Source organism: Melopsittacus undulatus, chromosome 8 (assembly GCF_012275295.1).
Source record: "Melopsittacus undulatus isolate bMelUnd1 chromosome 8, bMelUnd1.mat.Z, whole genome shotgun sequence".
Taxonomy (NCBI): domain Eukaryota; kingdom Metazoa; phylum Chordata; class Aves; order Psittaciformes; family Psittaculidae; genus Melopsittacus; species Melopsittacus undulatus.
This window is the reverse complement of record NC_047534.1, coordinates 56302771-56325242: the sequence shown is the minus strand read 5'-3', so window position 1 is coordinate 56325242 and position 22472 is coordinate 56302771. Positions and strand designations below refer to the sequence as shown.

Sequence of the window (22472 nt, the reverse complement as noted above, 5' to 3'; positions counted from 1 at the left end):
GGCAGCCTTAGTTTTCACAGTTGCCAACCTTGTACATGAAGCCCAAGCACAAGGGGAAGGAACAGCCCCACCGCAACCCTGTGCCGATGGAAGCAAATCTCCTGGCGATGCATCAGTAACAACATTGTCATCAACTGTTTCCTTTATGTCTGTTTGTTAAAGCCAACACAGTACTTTCTTACCATTTTTGCAGACAGGACAACACTGTTCTGGTTCATAGACTGGGTTGACACACTCAGGAACTGCGCAGTCTGCTACAACACAGTGAACTTCATTGCTGGGCTCGCAGCGACACCATTCGCATGGCGAGGGCTAGGAACAAATCTAAAATTAGCCTATTTCCTCCTGTAGCTCACAAGTTTGCAACATTTCTATCTTGCCACAAGATAAACACATTAGAGTTCAATACCTCTTGACTGCATTCATTCATCATGGGTAATACAAATTAACCTATAGGACAAAATAGCAACATCTGAAATAGGCAACTGGAACATCAGACAAACCAGTGAAAGGGATACTTGTTTTCCCAGAGCAGGCATGGGGTGTTTTAGCTTTCATGGGGTTCCTTTGTTAAAAAGGCTGAGAGGAAACCACTAGGTCATCCCTTTGCTCTAACCCACTTGTTGTTATCTTACCTATTTTGGAGCACAGTAGGAGTTTTGGAAGATCATGAGCTTCATCCCAGGAAGGGAGGACAGGGCAGTTCTCCAGATGACAGAATTACAGAATGGTTTGGGTTGGAAAGGACCTTAAGATCATCCAGTTCCAACACCCTGCCATGGGCAGGGACACCTTCCACTAGCCAAGGCTGTTCCAAGGCCTGTTCAACCTGTTTAAACACTTCCAGGGATGGGGCATACTCATACCTCATGCAGACTGCCATTGCCAGCGAACCCCAAGCTGTTGGAAAGGTGCTACTGGGGTGGCCTGCCCATTTGTCAGCCTCTCAATGTGCTTACATTCCCACTTCTCAGAACAGAGAAGAGTGTTGCTCTTAGAGGGGCAAAACCGTTTCATTCTGTGCTCATGCAGTACCTGTATCAGGGGTCTGTAAGCACGCCCATAACATAACCATTAGACCTGGCCCTTGCCCCAGTTTCTGCCGGTTTCAACAAGGTTTGGGAGCAACTGCCTCACACAGAATATGTAAAGAGCTTGAGTAATTCTGCTGAATAATCAAGAGCTTGAATAATTCTGCTGAAGTCAGGGAGTTCTGGATTAAAACACACAGCTAAATGGTTCTGTTTCAGCTCCATCAATTCAAACAGGAATCTCTGTCCACCTCTGAGTAACAGAAAGTTGTCACACTCTCACCCTTGGAAAAGCTATGGAAATCTGCTGAAAAACAGAAAGGTCAGTTTCTTAAGGTTCTCAGTGTCCTACGTGTGTGCAAGTGTGATGAAAGGATGACAACACAGCTGAGAAAGGAGAGTAAGAGGAGAATCTGAAAGGAAAATCGCTTCCTTTCAGTACCTGTACATTCATTACGCAGTTCCCAATTCCTTAGCAGTTGTAGGTTGATCACTGACACTTAATGTTAGTGATAAAGAAAATGTGGGTATCGAAAAAAAGATAACCTTCTTTCTGTTGCATTGATGGGAATCTGCAGGAATGAGAATTCCTCTCTCCATATATATTAAAATAAAGAGATGCAAAGGAAAGGAGAATTCATCCCCATGTGTTTCATATGCCAGTGATGGATCACTCATTCCTACGAGACAGATACAACACATGAACTCTGGTTCTGGCAGGTAAAAAGCTTTTCAGTTCACCTCTAAGAGGCTCCATATGTCTTGAGTCAAATAATTTATTCCCAGGAAATTCATTTCTACCTTAAAATGCACTAATTGAAGCTTCCCTTGCTTTGTCTCAGCGTCTGCAGTCTGTAATTCCCATCACCCCTCATTTGCTCACAGCTTTGGCAATTTAGATAAAATCAGCACTCCTCGAGCAAGGGAAGAAGTCTGTGGAGGTGGAATTCCTCTCTCTAATTATCTTTCCTCATTCAATCCTGCTTTGATTTCTGTCTGAAGCACCAGGAATCTAAATTCACTTGACTGACATTTCTTATTCAAGGCTATTTAATAAGAAGAAACAATACAGAAGAAAATAGAACTATTTGTTGAGGGATCAATAAGAAAATTGCTGCTTTGTTTTTACTTATTTAATCGCTAATTATATGGAGCAGTAGAACTAGATTTGCAGAGGCTTTTACTGTTGTATCCTTCAGGACTTGTCCCCATCTTCACTACTACAGTGGCTGCAATGCTAATACATGATACATTTCCAGGACTGCAGCCCATCTATGGCTTAAAGATGATCAGCACAAGAAGAAGATGTCCCTGAACGACTCTGCAGCTGAGTAAATGAGACATGACATTCACATCTTTTGCTTTTGCGTTGTTGGTGTAACACGAAAATGACACTGTAATAGACCATGATGTTGCTTGACACTGAGAGCAGCTTTTCAAGAGGGAAGAAGGAAAACACACCTCAGTGGTACAAGCAACAGGCAGCAAACAAGAAGTCTGCTCTGGCAGAACAAGAAGACTCTTCTCAGCCACCTCCTCTTCCCCATCTTATCAAGGTCTTGCATCCAAGATCTTCCTCTATCTGACCATTCCATTCACCTGCCACCCAGTGTCCCTTACCATGGCTCTTACCCAGCCCTCACCTCCATGGGTGACTCCAGCCTTCCTGACCACTTAAGTCTACAAATGTCTCAGATGTGGAAAAGGACTTTACCCCAAGCACACTGATTGAGCATCTTTTTCCTGTGGGCTCAGCTATTAATTTCTCTGTAGCTATCCTTCTTGTGGAACAATTATGGGACCTTGGCCAAGAAAGTCCTCTATTTCTTTATGTAACCAGGACACAGACCAAGCAGCAAATGACAAACTGGGAATTAATGAAAGGTGTCCCAGAGTTCTGTTTCCTGACTCATTGTTTAAAGATTCATCCCCCATGGAAAGTGATGGTTTACACATTTGTAACCACTGAAGTTCAAACACTGGGTGACACCAGCTCCTGAGAAGAAACTCTCATCCCTACTGAAAACCCAGGTCGAAAACCCATGGAGGGTTTCTGAAGTGTGAAGGAGAGAGGGCACAGAGGCTATGACATTCCCATACAGACAGTGCAAATGCTTTACTGGTGTCTCTTAAACTGATATTCTGGAGGAAGTGTTAAGATTAAAGGATCATAAAAAGCTTGGACCATAAGATGATTTATTCACTCCACCTGTCCAAGGCAGAATAATCTCTTAGAAGACTCTCTAGGGAAGGATTAGTTAAGAAGGATTTCAAGAGATGTTGGTGCAGAGACATTCCTCTCACTGTGATCCTAAGGGAAGGATGTTCACAGTGCCCAGCCATAACATGGATACATGTCCACACAATTGCATGGTCCCTTACTGTTCAAGGTGTACTTTAAGAAATAAACCTATCATTAAAACCTGAGGTGCAAACTAGGTCCTTTTGTAGAAGGTACCAGTACAGCATTTTGACTTGGGAAAACTGGTGCAAAGCACCTGAAACTCCTTTTACCCCATTTTTACTTACAACAGGGGTGACAGCACTAACCCTCAGAACTAGTGAGGAAATATGGTCTTTGATGCTGTTTTCAGCGTAGGGTCCTATTGTGGTTAAGTTGGTGGGAAGGAGATATGTATTCAAGGGCTTTTGAGAGCAGATCAAGTGGGACACAGAGCACAAAGGACCTTCTTAGTCTCACCACTGACCATGATTCACCTCTCCTTTCGCCAGTTGCTTCAAAGAGACTAAAATAAGCACAAGGATGTGGACCCTGAACACCCCTGTTTATAGCCACATCTAAGATCACAGCTCAGCTTCTATTCCTCTTCTGTTCTAGTGCTCTCAAGGAAGACTGTGACCCCAGGTTTGGCTGGGAAGTCAGATTCACTCCCTGCTTCCACCAGGGAATGGCCCCATCCCGCACAGCAGGGTGACCAGAGGAAAGAGCCAGGACTCAACGGGTTGTGTGGCTGGAACACCTTAGTCTGAGGCGCTGTCAAATGGGAAACATCTGCAATCAGCAGAGTTTGTTAACAAAGAAGGGAGGAAGGAAATTAAAACAGAGAATAGAGAATATGGATGGTTAATAAAGACTTTATGTGCATGAACACATAATGACAAACTTGACAGATGATATATACAAACAAACAAAAAAGGCAGCAAAGCAAACAGAAAGAAAACCAAGATACACCCGGAGCAGGGGAAATGAGGAAGCCAAACAAGATGTGGGTCCCATATCTCCTAATCTTCACTTTCATGCCTATACAAACTCCCCACCACTTTTACCCTCTTTCTGGAAGCAAATGCCAGCACATGTAGGAATTATGACTGCTAACATCATCCTGCTAGTCCTCACAGTGATAAGGGAGTTGGGCACTACATGGGTCTTTCTTTAGGCAGCTCCTAGGTTTCATAGAACCACAGAAATACCACAGCTCTGAGAGATCCACACTTGAGAGCTTCAGCAGGACCTCAAGTCACCCAGATGGAGTGTTGGACAAATAGATCCTATGATCAAACAATTATTCCAGAAAATAGCCTAAAAACCTCATTCTTCTACCAGAGAGAGGTAGAGAAAAGCAAATGGAAACTTGAATTCAAAACTCAGGTTCAAAACCTACTTTTATGCTTTTCTCCAGCTGAAGAGATCTGAATCAAACATTTCTTTAGACCAAGGCAGCTGGTACAATCACACAAACAATTTTAGGCAAGATCTTGCAAGAAGCTTACTGTATCTGAGCCATCTCATTTGTCACAGAAATCTTCTTGTCCCAAACACTAAACTTCCCTTAGCTTCCATAACTACAGCACCCTAAGCCAGCACTCTGCTTCCCCAAACTTGTGCAAGACTCTTCTATAACGTACAGATTGCCTTGGAAAAGCTTATTACTGAGTATAAGTATTCTTCTTGAGTGAATGGAGGAAGCACATATATATATATGTACATATATATATATATATATACATATATATATATATATAAAACATTAGACTGTATTCCCCCTCTCCCCTGCCTCCAATAAGGATTCCTCTGTCTGTGTGTCTGCTTGTCAGTTACTCTTAGCTGCTTCTATACAAACATCTCTAGAGAGGTGGAAAGGGAGTGATTGACCCAAGACAAACAAAAAGCTCTGAAGATGACATCTGACTGATACTGTTTCTTTACCTGTTTGCTCTGTCAATCAGAAACAATTTTCCTTGGTTTTCACTTTGTGATCACATTCACCAGGCTAACTGCTGCTTCCAAACTCACTCATTTCAGTCCTGCATGTGGGCTATCACCCAGCTCAGGAGAGGTCCCAGACCATGCTTTAGGGCTGCAGCCTCCTGCAATCAGCTGTGATGAATCCAGCTGGCTTCTCTCAGACTTGGGGTTAGATGCTCATATTGCTCTAGGAGGAATGGGGCCCATTTTCCAGGCAGCCTTCTGAGAGCAAAGTGTTGCTTGGCATGTAAGTATTTCAAGAGCTGGTGGATCTTATGTAGTCTAATAGACTATACACAGACCTGTAACTCCTTCAGACTTCCCACTGTGTATTTAGATGCCAGCTCCCCATTTCCTCCAGGCATGTTTAGCACAGCCACCTCCTGAGACTTTGGACCTCTCCTCACCTTTTCAATAGGAAACTGAATTGTGTGGCATTTTATCCAAGCCTGAGTTTTCAGCCTCATGAAAGAAGGTTTACATCGTTGATGGAGCTAGCATCCAGGCTGCTCAAGAGCCCTGTAGTAATCTATTCTAAGATATGGTTAGCAGAATTTATTGGGCTGCTCTCTTCCCTCTGCTTTCTACACTCTCCAGCTAAGCCTGAAGAGGGTATTTGTACACGAATGTCCCATAATCACACTTGAAGACCTTATCTCATTGACAAGGTCCCATGAAGTGGTCGCTTAAGGGCCCTGTCCTCATGCTATCTGACTACTGCACAATAGCCCTTTATCAGCTATACACAGCTACTAGTGAACAAGTACGGAGCAATACACACTTTACAACTATTGTATCACAAATACTTGACATTTCTTCTGAGGAAGGAAATTGTAAAGCTTCATGTAAGTGTTTACAACCATCTAATCACGTTACAATAGACATAGTAGAAGACAATCTAAGTATTTCCGCTGAATTGAACTGACCTGCTATTGGGACCTGTGATGCTCTTCACAGTCAAATAGGTATTCACAATATGGGCAGAACAACTGGAGAAATCTGCTTGGTTGACTGGCATTTGAAGTGTTGGATAACCAGGAAATTAAGCCAGTGGGCTTGATTTCTGAGCCCCATGGAAACCCAAGCAGCCATCACCTAGAGCAAATGCAGAGCAGACGGCAGGGCTCCTGATATCACTGCAAAACTCACCAGCATGTTAGCTCCCACCTCCTTTAAATGAGATGCCAACATCTCCATCTCTGCAGATGTCAAGGTGGTTTTGAATGCAATGGATCTAACCTGGTACTTCTGTACACACTTGTCTCAGATCCAGATCCACCAGCTGTATCCACATGCATGTCCTTCCTACATGTCACTGGGAAGGACTGGATATGTCCCATCCCCTGTCACTGCTGGACTCCAAGGGAAAGAAAGCTAAACACCATCACTGCTGACAGTCTCTCTACCTTTTAGTTTTCAAGAGACTGTGTTCCAGCACTCATATCACACTCAGCCTCCCCTCTCAGACAGGCTCATCTGACAGCATCCTGCTCTATGCAGAGAAAACAGTGGGAAAAGCAAAGCCACGTAAAGTGAACTCTGTCAAATTGGGCACTTACACATTAAGAGTAGCTGTAACTTTTAATGACACTAAGGACAATGGCAATTCTGATGGAAATGATTTTTGTAGCTACAGGTTCAGGTGGTGAATTTATTGCAGGAAGCAAAAGAGGGAAGAAAGCTAAAGATGAATAAAATGGGAGGCAAAAACAATTTGTGCATTATGGCTGAGGTGGAAGTCATAAACCAGGGGAGATGAATAAATAAGAAACCAGGATAGCATTCATCAAAGGTATTCCTGAAGCAAAATTAGAATCATTTTGATTGTTACTGAAATTGCCTGTGATCTCAGCCAGGTTAGCAAGAGATTGCAGGGAGGTTCAGGGAAAGCTTTTAACTGAGAAACTCTGCAGGTGCTAAACTAGAGAGAACAGGTTAGCTAGGGAGTCCTGCCTCAAGAGGAGATTGACATCAGCCCATTTCTCTTCTGGGCTGCTCACTTTGCTATTAGCATAAATAATAAGTGCATAGTGTATTAGCATAAATAAGTGCATAAATAACCATCTAAATTCTATTAAAAGTCTGGTAAATGGCTCTATTTTTTGTGCATTCCTGTGTGTGCCAATACAAAAACTTGCACCGGCAAAAATTTCACTCATTTTTGTCATTTACTTAAAATACAAGTCATCCATCCAGACAGTGGAGACACGGCATCAATTATGCTACAGGAACTGTAATGACTTGGGTTTTCCATAGGTGGAAAGTTGCCCAAATAAATGATCTGGTGAGGGATTATAGACAAGTGCAGTCACGGAAAACGCCACCAGGTTGCAAATGATTTTGCAACAGGAAGAAAATACTGAGTCATTAGATAATTTATTTGCAGTGAAAAACTGGAGCTGTATTCTGCTTACATGGAGCACCAGCAATACAAATGAATGGTGCCACCCCAAAACTGAAAAATGCTTGCACCATCCTGCAGATGGGCTGAAACAAGGAACTGGCTTCCAAGAAGCAGCACAAGCGGATGCTGAGATCCCATATTTCTAAGGGAGCTCCAAACACGCACACAAACATTGCTCATGTAAGACTGAAATGAAATGACACATCTCTCACTTGATGGAAAGGATGAGAGACACAAATACATTAATGAAAACCTTTTCTATACATGGTGACTCCATCCTATACTGAAAGCAGCCCCAGCAAAAGGAGGTTGAAGATGACTTGCCTATTTTCTTAGCCTACAGATGCTGCAGCTCTCCAACCAAAGCTGGATTTAGTTACCCCTAACTGCTGCTTGTCTCTTCACAGGTACCAGAGTCTTTCCAGCAGGCTGGTGACCAGGCTTGGATTCTGGAGATGGAAAGGCATAAAGATGCTGTAATCTCCCACATGAATGTATCCCTCTCCTCCCCTCAGCTCCAGACCATGCCTGTCCATACCTGGGAACAAAATGACTCCTACCACCCTTATGTAGAAATTCCTGGGGAGCTACTACAGATCAGTAAGCCAGATGAGGGAGAGAAGCACAGATGTGCCCCATTGTGGGTATCCTGGGCCCACATCTGATGATTCAGGACTGTGATGGCAATGAGAGCTTTGTGGCCATGTGTTTGTTGCTATGTGGCACACAACCTGATGGGTTTAAAAGGCTCCTGGAAGCACTTCTGGATCTGGAGAGTGACTCCTCCATTAGCTGATAAGAGAGAGACAACCTTGAGCTGAGCCCTGGCCCTTTTTCCACAGGAGCTGTGTATCTGCAGTCTCGTGGTTGCTCTTCTCTCCTGAGAGCAGCAGTGGAGCTCTCTGTAACAACATGACACTGCACTTCTTTCATCAGAACACTCTGTTTTGATATATGTCTCACTTTATTCCTTACTATACTTGCACCTCACCTACCCTGGGGCTGAGGGGACTGGAGTTCTCTATTACTTTGGTGATAATTTTATGACTCTATTTCAATGGTTTTTTAGTTGAGACATGCCCAGTGCACAGGGAACAGAACTCCTTTTGAAAGGTTAGGGGTATGACAGATGGGACTGTGGCTCCAATGTGCAATGAGCAGCCCTGTTTGGACACAGAGAAAACATCTGTGTGTGCTTCATATTCGTTAAGCTCCTTTTAATATCAATAAGGAAAGTGAGCCCAGCTGGCAGCTTCGGCTGATGGTTGCTGGGCCCAACTGAAGGCAATCTAAAGTCAGTCTGCTTTGTCTGAAGACAAGCTCCGTGTCTCCAAGCAGCTCAGGCAGCTGGGAATGATCATCCTGGTGCATGGGTGACTCCAGGCTGGGTCGCTGCAGTCAAGGGCAGGTGTTAGCTCCTCTTGCTGTAGGCACCACACTGCAGGATTCAGTGCTGTATCACATTCTGCATCAGCAATTCACAGTTTTGCACCTTTTGTGTCCTAAGGGAAGGCTAATCCTAAGGGTCCCCTTGTATTGCAGTGGGAGCATCCTACTGGCACACCAATATGCTTCCTCCTTCCCTCTGAAAGGAGCATCTCCTTCCTGGATGCTTTGCTCTTGTCCACCTCTGCTGAGCTCAGGATTTCCTCCAGCATGGGAGCTGGAGACAAGAGCTCACTGCTGGTCTCCATTAACATGCTCTGTTGCCTCACCTTTATCTCCTCCCAAGGAAAGTCATTGGCTGGAACCAAGTCTATGTCAAAAGAGCAGTTAAGAGCTGAACTACACTGCTGAGGATCAAGGGTGCTAAGCACCCATGATCACATCCACACACACACCCTTCTCCTTTGCTGTCTCCAGGCCCTGCTTCAAAGACCTGTCCTGGCTAGCAATGAGGTGTGTTTGTACCAGTGGGTTAACAGCATGTATCTGACTGGGTTTGCTGTGCTTCTGGTTCCCTTTGCTCCTGGGCTTCAACACTGGTCCTGTTTTGACTGCATGAGGGGTGGGAGAGGGGCAAACACATCACACTCTGACTTGTTCCTGGCTGCTCTATCTCTCTCATTCTTCATTATCTGTACTTTTCTGAAAGCCCAGCCCAAGTTTTTATTCTCTGGCAGCTGGCAAGGCAGATTAGGCTTCATGGGAGCCCCCTTGGGCAAATTCTTATCACAGGTCAGCATCATGCAAACTACATAAAGGAGCATCGAAGTGGTACCAAACTTCACACCAGTGTAATATCCTAATGGGCCACTTGTGATCCATGAGGCTGCAGCAGTTCATAGAAATGGAGAACCTGCCCCACAGAATAAAGCAGCTCTTTACTAGCTGGCACTATGCCTGCCACTTATATCCAGTTCCCATTGCTTAAACCCTGAGGAGAGAAGCCAGCAGAGTCCAGGAGCTTTCTCTACCTCAGGGGATGCTACTACATTTGGTTATGAGCTCAAGCTGGGAAGGATATGAAATGAAAACAGGTTTGAATAGGTTATCTGTGATGAGCTGGAGTCTGCTAACACAGCAAGTACACTGGCTTAAGCATCAGAAAATTTTCCTGCCTGGGCTGACCACAGTTAACAGATTGCAAGATTCCCTGCTTCGAGGAGCTGCTTCAAGCTCTAATGCTCCTTTAAGCTTACCCATTTTATTATAATTCCCAAAGAACTACCTCTGAACTGCAACACAGAATGAAGAGTACCGAAGCCTCACACTACCTGTGTCTTTATTTTGCAGCTAGACTGGGCATTGCTCACTACATGGCTTATCTAATTATATTCCTCAAACTCGTAACTAGGGTCATTAGCTAACCGAGCATTATTTACAATGAATGCAATTCTGCATAAAGCACATTCCAGCAGCACCAAATGCACACCTGAACTTCCCCTTGCGCTGGTAGCAAATGGGTTTCTAACAAACTTCTCCCCAATGACCTGTCAGCATTTCAGTGGCTGAAATCCTTCACACTTCATGATGTGAATGTTTTGGGTCTCATCAATGGGGAGGTCTGGGAGAGTGTGTGTGTGTACCAGTGGCACCACTGGGCTCTGAGCTTTTGGGGCCTCCACGTATTACTGTGATCTGGGGAAAACAACAGCATGGAGTCTTGGTAGCAACATTCTGAATACAGCCCATCTTCTTTCCCCTATCATAATAATATACCTGTACATAATGTAATATATATGTTAAAGAGTGAGTAGCTAAGTACGTAACAGAATTTAAGAAATAGGTATCACTATAGATCAATGTGACATACGTATCTATTTTAGTACGTTTTCTTGGTACAAATAATGACAGAAATACAGTAAGTCAGTAATTTCAGATTCCTTTGCATAGACATTGTCACTGTAATTTTGCCAGGAGGGAGATAATAAATCATCCTTTTCCATCTGACTGATGTTCTGTTTCCCCTGTCTGATTTCAATGACTGTGCACTATCTTCAGAGCTGGCATTGTTCATGGCTCCTTTTATTAAAGCACAGGCACGTTATTGAGATTTCTTTTGTATTATGATTTCCTAGCCGTACGTGAAATTGCAGCACACACAAGGAGAAGAAGAAGCTAAAAAGAAGCCCCATTAGTTTGAGTCAGTCATAGTAGGGAAAGAAATCTGCTGCACACATCTTGGAGAGAAAAAATGCCTATATTAAAATCCCCATGCTGGCTTGGGATAGTAATTAGTTGCTTGGAATTCATGAGTGAAGCTCTGTCTAAAAACTACTAGTAATACGGAAGACAGGTTTAGTGTACTACCAAAAGGTTGTAACAGTTTTTGCAATGATGAGCTTTGCCATGATTTGAGAACTTTCCAAGATTCAGGAAAGTCAATGCTGCTGCAATAGAGGAGAAAACTCAGTGAAGAACCTTTCATTTCTCCCTACTTTGTTTTTCTAGTGGCCTAGTGAAGCTCCTCAGATTTAAGGTGCTGTATCTGTGTCCTCTCATACTGATGCAAACCACAGTATCCACAGTCCAGACCTGCAGCTGGACAGGGCTGAAGGGCTCTCAGAGCAGCCTCTGCACCCCACCAGCCAATTGATGGTTGCACACTTCCCCCAATCAGCCTCCCTTTAAACCTAGGGTTGCAACAAACCCTTGTTTTCCCCCTAACAGCATCATCCCATCAGCAATGCTTCGGGAATGTCCCAAGTGTTCCATTCATATTTGATAAGGCTGCACTCCCAAGCTGGGTAAGTAGTGGTCAGAGCCAGGCTGTAGTTTGCACCACTTACATTCTATTTCTGGCATGGTTCTGGGGCTGGAGAATCACTTTTTGCTTTCATTGCTTCCTTCTCTCCAGTGGCAGAATGGACACACTGCATTTCAGGGGCTGAGAGATGCTGAGATAGCAGCTGAATGCATTCCTCCATGCGCTAATGCCTTCTGATGAGAGGTCTTACTTTGTTAAGTTATATTGAGATAATTGCATTAATAAAACATTTTTAAAGAGCATTAACAAAGGAGAAGGAGGTGGCACTGTTCTGAAGTAACAGTTTCCATAATGAGCTGAGAATTAGTATATGATAATGCTATGCTTATATAGTCCCTCATTTATTTGGGATTCTGATTAAACCCCAAGATCCCTGCTAGAGCTGTGATCCCTACTGTGCAAAGTGCTGCTCAAGAAGACATAAAGTCTACTACATACAGAAGCCCTAGCTGAAGGATTACAGATATTTGTGGACAAAACAAAGCAATGAACTTAAGATATACTGGCAGGAAACATAGGAAAGAAAAATAAAGTAGAACTCCAGCAGTGAAATCAGTGGGGATTTTGCCCTAGAATGAAGCTAAAATTCATAGAATTCCTTCTTTTCTGTTTTGTTTGGGTTTGTTTTTCACAGGGCAGAGGCCTGTTCCCCATTTTCCACACTTCTGCTTTATGCAAGGGACAAACATTTGCACACCATCTAAGCATTTTTTGAGTGTGGATGGGTTTGGGAGCAGTGAAGGTGAGAGGGGAGAGGAAGAGGAGGTGCAGGAGTCATTGGGAAGGGCAGACAGATGAAAGGCAGCAGCAGAGGTTAAGCACTGGAAGAAACTGCAGCTCTGTGCTTGGCAGAAAGCAGGGTGGCCACTGAAGAGCACCCAAAAATGTCCTTGATGTTCAGAGCTGTTTCCAAGCTCAGGTTCAGGTTGAAGCAGATCTTCTCTCCTGAACACTACCAGGAAGGCTACGTTGTGATGCCAAAGCCTCTTGCATTACCACATCCAATTACACATCCAATGTCCTGCCTGGCACAGGGAGGTATTTTAATGCCTAGAAAATCTCTGCCATTGACTATGAGAAGGATGGCATCATGCTACCAAACTTGGACTTGCTCTCCTGAGGGAAAAGGGAGCACTTCCTGTCTGTAGGGTCTTCAATGAAGAGAATGTTTCAAGATGCTAGCTTGTACATCTCTTGTGAACTCGTCATTCATTTCCCAGTGAGGGTATTTTGCTACAGATTCACATAGGTCCATAGAAGATTATTCTGGATATGCCTATATTGGGTGGTGAGAGATCTGGGAAATTTGGAAGTGATTATGGACTTTTCCAACTGACAGCCTAATCATAGAATAGGTTAGGGTTGGAAAGCACCTTAAGATCATCCAGTTCCAATGGCAGGGAGCTGCCATGGGCAGGGACACCTCACACTAGGCCATGTCACCCAGGACTCCTTCAAATGGCTTCTAACTGTGGCTACAAATACTCCCTAACCACACTGTAAACCACATCTCTCTAATGTGGGTAGGTGTGTGCTTTGCTGTCAGCAAGTTATGCAGGAGAGTGAAAACTAATCAGCACTTAGGAAAAATGTCTCACTGACATTTGCACTTCTCCTCCATAAGCTGCCAATGAACATCCATCACGCTGGTGGTACACCGTCTCCTGAAGTTTATATAGGCTGCTTTCTGGGAACATCCATTTCAAACACAACCATGCGGACTTGTAATACCTGAGACTGCTCTTTGAGCTGGTATTTGCTTTTGTTCTCTCTGGGAAGAAAGGGGAGGGTTAATGGTCTCCTTGAACTAGTACAGGCGAGTGCAGAGCACTGGGACTCAGACCTTAACTGTCACGATTGGAATACAACCATGGCTGATGTGTGGGAGGAAAAGCAAACTGCTGCATGACCCTGAGGATCCCTGTCTGATCCCTCTGGAGAAAACAGAGACTGCCTGAGGCTCACAGCATCCTCCACAGCATCCCTTGCAGCATCCTCCACACCATCCCTTGCAGCCACCACAGCCAAGCATCACCCTGTCCTTGCCTCTGAGAGAGACCAAAGGAGATGCAAGAGACCAGATTTGAGGTCGACAAGGAGAGAAGTGGAAAATGAGATAGAAAAGAGATAGATGGATGCCAGTGAAAGTCACCAGACCTCTCCTTTCTCTGGCATACTGAACACTGTTCTATATCTGAGACATACTTGAGGCAGATCTTGATCCATCCAGAGACTGTGCTGACCTTTTCTGCAGGGGTTTCTATGTGGAACCACAGCCTCAGCCGAAGCTGGGGTTAAATCCCAGTCAAACCAGGGGGATAAGGCACTCTCTGTATGGGCAGCTGGGGCCCCAAACCCACAAAGATTTCCCAGGACCCATAGCAGAGCTATGAAGATGCTACATGGGGTTACTAAACCATCGGTAAGGAACACAAGATTTTACAGAAGTATACAAGAAAAACTACTAAAGGGTTTAGATTTACAAGTGATGTTCATTTCAGCATTTCATTTGTACCTGATAAGGATGTAGGGGCACAAGCATAAACATTAGGTCAGCTATCTAAACTAGAGGGCTTGTTGCTATGTTTGTATTTTGCACTTATGATTGTTATGTGTTAAAACAAATCCGAGGTACAAGATCAGTTCACTAGAAATAAGCTAAATATTCAAGAAATGGACCTTTATAACTACTACTGTACCCTGAGGTGCTCACAGTTACTGCCAATGGTAAGGAAAAACACCACATTAAATCACATTTGGACTTCTCACGGCAAACCTAAGCAGAAATCTAGAAACGGGACATCAAAATTCTCTTAAATGTAAACCTCTCATAGACTTTGATAGCCCAGGGAAGAAAATTTAAAAAAAAAAGAAAAAAAAAGGAAATCCTAATTTCTGAAATGAAAGATCAGGTAGTTGAAATTTCTACAGGATGAGTCAGTCACAGAATCCCAGACTGGTTTGGGTTGGAAGGGACCTTAAAGCTCATCCAGCTCCAACCCCTGCCACAGGCAGGGACACCTTCCACTGGAGCAGCTGCTCCAAGCCCCTGTGTCCAACCTGGCCTTGAGCACTGCCAGGGATGGGGCAGCCACAGCTTCTCTGGGCACCCTGTGCCAGCGCCTCAGCACCCTCACAGGGAACAGCTTCTGCCTCAGAGCTCAGCTCAGTCTCCCCTGTTCTGGCAGGTTCAAGCCATTCCCCTTGGCCTGTCCCTACAGGCCCTTGTCCCAAGCCCCTCTCCAGGTTTCTTGTAGCACTGGGAGCTGCTATAAGGTCTCCCTAGAGCTTCCTTTTCTCCAGGCTGAACAGGTCCTGGCACACACACAGATTCACACTTGCAAAAGGTTTTTAAATGGAGGCTCATTTCAGCTGTAACTAAGCAGTGACAAACACTTCTGTGGATGATGATTTGGAACCTACATATTAGAATAAGTAAATCAAGTGGGTGAAAGTGTTACAAGCCCACAGAAAACAGTGCCTCCCTTCTAACTGAAACCAGTCTGGGTTTGAGTTAGAACAACTGGAGCAAGCCCCTCTTCAACTTCAGCCCGTGTGGAATGGACTTGAGAAAGTTTGCAGACCTTATAAGTTCAACAGGATGAGGGAAGAGCGGAGCTTGGAGCCTGTAAAACCTGTGAACTGTTCTGTATGTCACCTGTGGAGACAGCAGGTGAAAACCTTTGTTCTGTGAAGGAAACAGTCAAATGCTTGGATGCTTCAATGAAGTAAAGATTTCACCTTCATGGCAGCAGTTTCGTGAATATAGAAGTTCTGTCTTTCCCATAGGATTTATAAAGTCATAGTTCAGAGGTGCTCCTTTTCCCCCCTCAAACACTCCTGAAAGTGCACGGTAATCCTCCATTGCCTGAATCTCTTCCTCTACTTAGAAGCAAAAAAGAATTTCACTATTTATTCTATGTAAAAACATGGATTAAAACCAAAAAACCAACCCAAACCATTTCTGCCCTGCTCCACAGTATTGAGCTCTCAGCACAACACAGGTCCAGGTCAGAAGCTTGATGGTCAGCTAAACTGAGTCTGAAGGATCTCACAGCCTGCACTGAAGGCTATTGTGTGGTTGGCGAGTGTGTGAGTGGTGTGCCACCATCTACTCTGTGTTTCTCAGAGGATACTGGAACTTCACTCTTCAACCCACAGGTTTTGAACACAGCAAACAATGAACCAGATTGCTCTAACTCTCCCTAAAAGCCTTTCTCCCCTAAAATCTGCTTCTCTACCCTTCAATCCATTATCAGAGTGTATTTTTGTACTTCATTCACATGCAAAAGTTGCTTTAATGAGAAGATCCATCTGATTATTTTCCCTCTGGAATCACTCTGGAAAGGGTCCTTATACATTTCTCCTTTCTAAAATCTCCCCCCAAGAAAGTCCTCATAACTCTCATTTAAGAACCTGACCATGTATCAGAATTGCACCTAGGTGGGATACTTTACCACCTGACAACTCAGCACTCAGAATGGGATCACTGAAGCATGACTGTGGGATGAAGCTGCGATAAGCCTCCCTAGGGCAAGAAGAAACTCTTATTTAAGCACAAGATCAACATCTTCACATTCCTCAGCAGAGCAGAGCACAGGTTGATCAGGATGGCCCTCAAGGAGATGTTCCTCATGTATTTGTTGTGGCTTGTGTCTATGACACTGAACTGTCTTGCCCATACTGAGAAACTGCACTTACAGATGGACAGAGAACATAAACTACACATGACAAAAGGGGAAGGAACTAAATGCTACCTTCACTGAAAATTACAGTATCTGGGGGAAAGGAAATTGAGATCCATGTCACCAAGAGCTTTTGAAACACACAGACCTCTGTGGAAGTACTTTCATTGTCAGAAAAGAGAACAAATTGGCAAGGGCATAATGAGATAAGGCACACAGCCATGAAAAGTTACAGGCTGTTGTTAACTATGGAGGCACAAAGCTTAAAAGCCACGTGACCTGGGAGAACAAACTCATGTATACCTATTGCCTTTAAAGACCCATTCTTCATTGTGAAATGCTATTTTCCTTAGGAGAATTGAAAACATGCAATCAAACTCATTCGAATGAGAGATGCAGGTTGTGTAAAGGGTAATGGGGTTTTGAAAATCTGGTCTTATTTTGAAGATATATTCCGGAAGGATTTCCTAACAATTTTCCTAGTGGGAACTGAGCCATTACAATTAAACCCCATACTTCTCATTACTTGCTATGGTCATCTGCCTAGGAATTCATCCCTGCCATTCTAGACAGCCATATCACAGTTGAACTGAAAATACCAAGTATAGCTTGAGATCTACTTACTTGCATTCTCATACAGTTACAAGTAACAATTCTCAGTACCATGCCATCAGATTTTGCTATCCAAACTGGAAAAGGGTTCTTAAAAAGCACTCAGTAGTGGTTTACCACCTCTGCTATTGACCACATTGGTAGTCCAACTTGATTCAGACTATGAGCAAAGAAGGAGGTTGTCCAGAATAGCAGCTTCAGAGGGCTGGTATTTCACATGGGGGCTTCTGAATGCCCATTAGCCATCAGTGAGTGCACATAAGGGGCGAGGTGGCAGCTTTTACATTAGCCAGACCTGCATCACAGCTAAAAAGGACTTCAGCTTTAGCATTAATGAATGGCTGTAAGCAAACAGAGTGCCTTTGAGAGTCCCCAACAGAAATAAATACAATTCCTAGAGGAAACTAACAGTAAATACAGAAGAAAGGGTTTCATACCTTAAATTCCTCCAAGATTTTGTAATTTTTCCCATGATATTCACAAAAGTTTTTCACTTCTTTGCATTCCGGACAGCATCCGTTGTGTTCCACTTTTGTACACTTTGGGTGGATTTTAGGGCATTCCGGTTGGTCACAAACGGGTCCATCCTCAGTACAGACACAGGGACAGTTGGAATGCCCTGGGAAAAACCGTTCTCCCAGTTTGTACACAAAGCCACTGTCATCCACACAGCCCTTCCCTCGGTAGTCATCAAAGATCAGATTGTCATTGCTGGAGGTCTGGTCCCCTTCATCAGCAGGGTAGTCTTCATGATTGATGGCAGCTGGGGTGACCAAAGCAGGGATTACAAGAAGAAGCATCCAGGCATCATGGATACGAAGAGCCATCCCCCTCCTCAGCTGCTCCATGGGATCTCAATGCCAGATGGAAACAGCTGCTTCCATAGGGAGACCAGTGTTGTGGTCTGAAAACAAATATTTTTAAGTGAGAAAACCCTCAAAATTCTAATGAATAATGACATATAAAGGCCATAGTTTCAACCAGCACCCAAAACATCAGTGCTTTCAAACTACACAGATAACTGCCACTGTTTAATTCAAATCAAGCCTCTTCTCAATTGTTGTTACAGAGAATAAAGCATATGGAATATATAAATTAGACACCCATGCCCTTAAGCATATGAGCACAAAACATCTTCATAGAAATGGTGGCTCACAGAATCACCTCATTTTTACTGTTCAGTTCAGTTTTCTGATGCACCAGAAACTAAACTAGCTGCTTGAAATTCTAGGGGGACAGGCAGCTCTGATTTCAGCCCAAGTTTAAGCATGCTGTGGCTGCTGTTCCTCTGTGCTATGTGTGGTGCACTGCCCACTTCATTAAACTGAGGTGGAAACCTGAGTTGAAAATGAGGTAAGCATAATCTGTAGATAGATCTGCCCCCAGTACAAAAGATGGTGCTGGGTTATACTTGGTCGATGAGGGATGGAACAGCATGGAATTTTATATACAGCATTTCTGGAGAGGAAAAGGGACTACCTGGGCTACGTCCACAGCCCAGCCTCCAGCAGGTACATATAATCCCAACAGAAGCAAAGATGTAATTCACCTTCTCCATTATTCAGCATGTCATTCCCAGAGAGAAACGCAGTGAGCACGATGTGAAGTGCAACACATGGAGCCGCTGAAATGTGTCTGATTAAACCGGAGCCTTGTTAAAACTTTGGGAGCAATGCTGCATGGTCTGACCCCAGAGAGCTCTGCTGAAGCAGTGGAGCCGAGGACTGATCCAGAGTGGGAGAGTCACCTCCAGGCAAAGGCTCAGCACGTGTGTTGTGTGTGCACTGATGCCTGCCCATGGTGCCACCTCACTGCTGCCAATGCACTGTCCTGCCTGCACACCCAACAGTAGGGATGCCCCAGCAGCAAAATAGTTTCTGACCCCTCCTAAGAGAGCTGGGCAACCAAGGAAACTTTTACATGGGATGAAATACCAGCACTACATGGATTAAGGAACACCGGAGGTAGCTGCTGGCACAGACCAGGAATGGACTGGTTGGAATTGTGGCATTCCTTCTCTTGCTTCGTTCCCATAGCGTGCACACACAGATACACACAGTATATACAAACATGCATTAAACTACACACACAGGCAAACACATACTCCTCCTTCACCCTTTTGGCAGATCTTTTTATGTACTGGGATTTTTTGGTGGACTGCAGATGTTCAGTAACTAATTCTCCCTTAACTGAAGCATAAAAGCAGCAGCAGGAGGAGGGAGGTTTAATCCCAAAGAAGCAGCTAAGGGATCCTGTTGACAAAGCAGTTTTTCCAAAGCCACAACAGAGGGAGACACCGGATATTACACAAGCTTTATCAAATTCAAAAGATATCTTCTTAATTGAAGTACTAGCTACATTTCCATCACCAGGATTATGCACCCTGTTACTACTATCAGCAACATCTATTGTAACATGCTGTTTGGGAATCAAGTGTTTCATGCAGATGTGGCTGCTTTAGGTATCATCTCCAGGGCTGAGATCTCACCCACCTAAATGCTACAGGTAGGCTGCAACATTGCAGACTGGGGGGTATTCAGAAGGCAAAAAAAAGCAGAAGCAAATGAAGTAATTCATGTTTGGGGGAATGTGAAACAATTGAAAGAATCTGTTGAAGTTTTGATGAGGAAGCTCTGAAAATCATATATATACCATAAAAAGTTCTCCAAAGATCATAAATAAGACCACTGTATTTTGCTACAGCATCCGAGCTGTCCCACAGCAACTCACAAGGGCTGTGCTCAGCAGCGATGCTGGCCGCCAGACAGACTGCAGACGTCTTGCACAGACAGATTTCAACAAGTAAACAAACGCTGCTCATCTCGGAATGAGTTTACAGCTAACTTTGTTATCATTCCTCATCATGAGAGGCCAGCATCGTAGGCAAGTGTCTGAGTGAAACATTTCCCCCCGCCTTCCCTCACCCCAAGTGAATAATTTACACTTACCTAATCAGGCTCGGTCTGAAAGCTGAAAGGGGTCACAGGCCAACATGGACTAAAAGGTTAGAAACAGATTAGTAAAAGCAGTTCCTCCTAATCACATTTTCAGTGTTGACTCACGGACAAGCCCTTTTCCTCCACCTCCCATCGCAAAACACGGGGAAGCAGCAGCCCAGCAACCACAACATGAGAATTAAGCTTTAACCCAGCGTTCAGGATTCAAAGCGAGCAGCGGCGAGGCGGTCCAGAGGCTGGGATGCCGCGGAGAAACCCCGATGCCAGCAGCACAGTCATCGCGGCGAACTTGGGCTGGATTTCCTCAGGTCTTGGAGAGGGGGAAGGACCGGGGGGGTGGGGGAGAAGAGGAAAAAAAACCCCATAGACATCTATAGATCCCCTCCCTATGCCCAGCGGATCTCTTGCGCTCCAAGATCTGCCACGGCGAGGGAGGGAGGGGGGGAAAGGGGGCTGGTTATGCTGTGGGCAGGCGGCGGAGGGAGGGCGGAGGAGCCCCCGCTGCCCTGCGGGGACCCCCCGGGCCGGGGGCCGGGCATGGCCGGTGCGGAGCGCTCCGCTCCGCGCTGCCGCCGCTTATTATTGAGATGAGTTATAAATGTGGTAGGAAAAGAAGGGGGAAACAGAGGGAAGCGGAGGGGAGGAACATGGATAAATCCGTGTGCGGAGCGCTCAGGGCCCCGGGTGCGCCATGGCCGCGGTGCCCGCAGACGGGCGGCCGTGTTGCCGTCGCTCCCCGCTGCCGCTCGCCCCCAGTGCTGCTCGTTGCTGCCGGCGTCCGGAGCGTGTGCTGCGGGGGGAGCTCCGCACCCCCGCCCTGTCTGCATGGCTCAAACTTCACATCGTCCCCGTGGCTGGCACCGCGGAAGGGGCGCCCGGCTCTGGTGCCGCGTGTGGTGCTACGGTAGGATCGATCTCCTTGCAGTTCGGCTGCTCTGGCATTAGGCGTCATTGTAAAGCTGTTTCTCCAGGAAGGACCAAGAGAGAGGTTTGATGTGCGGAAAAAAACGAGAGTGGCAACAGAAAGAGGGAGAAATTGGGGTTTTTATTTGGATAAAACACAGACTAATACTCCTTTCGGGCGGTTATTCCCACTGCACACATTACCTATGAAAACAATTCACTAAGCCCTCACTGCTCTCTTGTCAAACCGTTCTTGTTCCATGAGATGAAGGTTAGGTTCAGCAGCGTGCTGGTCCTCATTTCCAGAGACAAACCTTACCGTCGGCACCCCCGGAGAGCAGCAGCTTTAACCGGCGATGGAAGCCGACGCTGTGCACTTCGCCGCTGTGGCCCCGCAGGCTGGATTGCCGTCCAGATTCAACTTGCAGAACCTTAACGGATCCATCGCCGCTCGCCAGAGCCACGACCTGACCTGAAATTCAGGGGAAGTTATCGAGGTTTGCAAAGGCAAAGCAAGAGAGCGGCGCTGGGAGTTTTGAGATCGTCGTTTTAAAGATGTCCATACACGCTCCTGTTGTCTGAGATAAATTATCGGAGAGTTGGACAGATCAATAATGATGAGATTGGATTTTGGAGTGATTAAGTGAATCTGGAAACCCCAGCATGCTACTCATTAGGAGCACAGCTATTTTGCTTGTATTTGGATACAGTTATTCAGGGCCAGACTCTGACACAGAGACTGAGCACAAGAGAAGTAGATGCTGTTCAGATACTTGGAGGTATCAGCATCAGACTATGCTCTTAATACTGCTTTTCTTGTACAGGTCTGTAAGGAATGAAGATCATAGAACCATAAAATGGTTTGGGTTGGAAGAGACCTTCAAAGGTCATCTAGTTCAACCTCACTGCAATGAGCAGGAACATCTTTAATGTGGGGTTTCAACCAGGTGTCAAGGATGTCAGGTATCTGGTGGGACTTGGTGATCTTAAAGGTCTTTTCCAACCTAGCTGATTCTATGATTCTACGATTCGGTCTAGCTGAACTGAGCCTTGCTCCCTTACACCCTTAAGGAAAATGATGCTAACAAAACTGTTAATATAATATAATATAAATTCAGGCTAACAGTAGCAAAAAAATAAAGAAAACCTGAAAAAGTTTCTAAGGAGTGCCCATGTGCTTATTTATGAACCAAATGGGCTCAGTTTTCATAGAATTATAGAATGGTTAGGGTTGGAAAGCACCTTAAGATCATCCCGTTCTGACCCACATCACTCAAGGAGGCAGAACAAGCTCGTAAGTTTATTATCTTCCTGCTTAAACAGAAGCTGGTGATATCTTTGAAGCACCTTTTACTTGCCCAGCCACCAGCTACAGATTCTCTCCTTTTAGAAATTAACTATAAGAATCATGAGTTTTGTGTAGATAAATAAATAAATAAATAAAGAGGATCAATACATTCATT

At 44.8% G+C, this 22472-nt stretch overlaps 2 protein-coding genes across 2 annotated transcripts in view; both read right to left on the bottom strand.

Annotated features, from left to right (window-relative positions):
• Positions 1-20417, bottom strand: part of VWC2L (von Willebrand factor C domain containing 2 like) — a 47240-nt gene extending 26823 nt beyond the window's left edge. The window contains exons 1-3 of the mRNA XM_034065543.1: positions 20098-20417; positions 17587-18053; positions 183-312 (exon numbers count right to left, since the gene is read on the bottom strand). Of these exons, the coding sequence (XP_033921434.1) occupies positions 183-312; positions 17587-17997 (541 nt within the window). The 5' untranslated portion in view covers positions 17998-18053; positions 20098-20417. The remainder of the gene's footprint in view (positions 1-182; positions 313-17586; positions 18054-20097) is intronic.
• A 715-nt stretch (positions 20418-21132) lies between these two features.
• SPAG16 (sperm associated antigen 16) overlaps positions 21133-22472 on the bottom strand; it is a 387730-nt gene continuing 386390 nt past the window's right edge. The window contains exon 17 of the mRNA XM_034065775.1: positions 21133-21481. Coding sequence (XP_033921666.1) covers positions 21306-21481 — 176 coding nt within the window. The 3' untranslated portion in view covers positions 21133-21305. The remainder of the gene's footprint in view (positions 21482-22472) is intronic.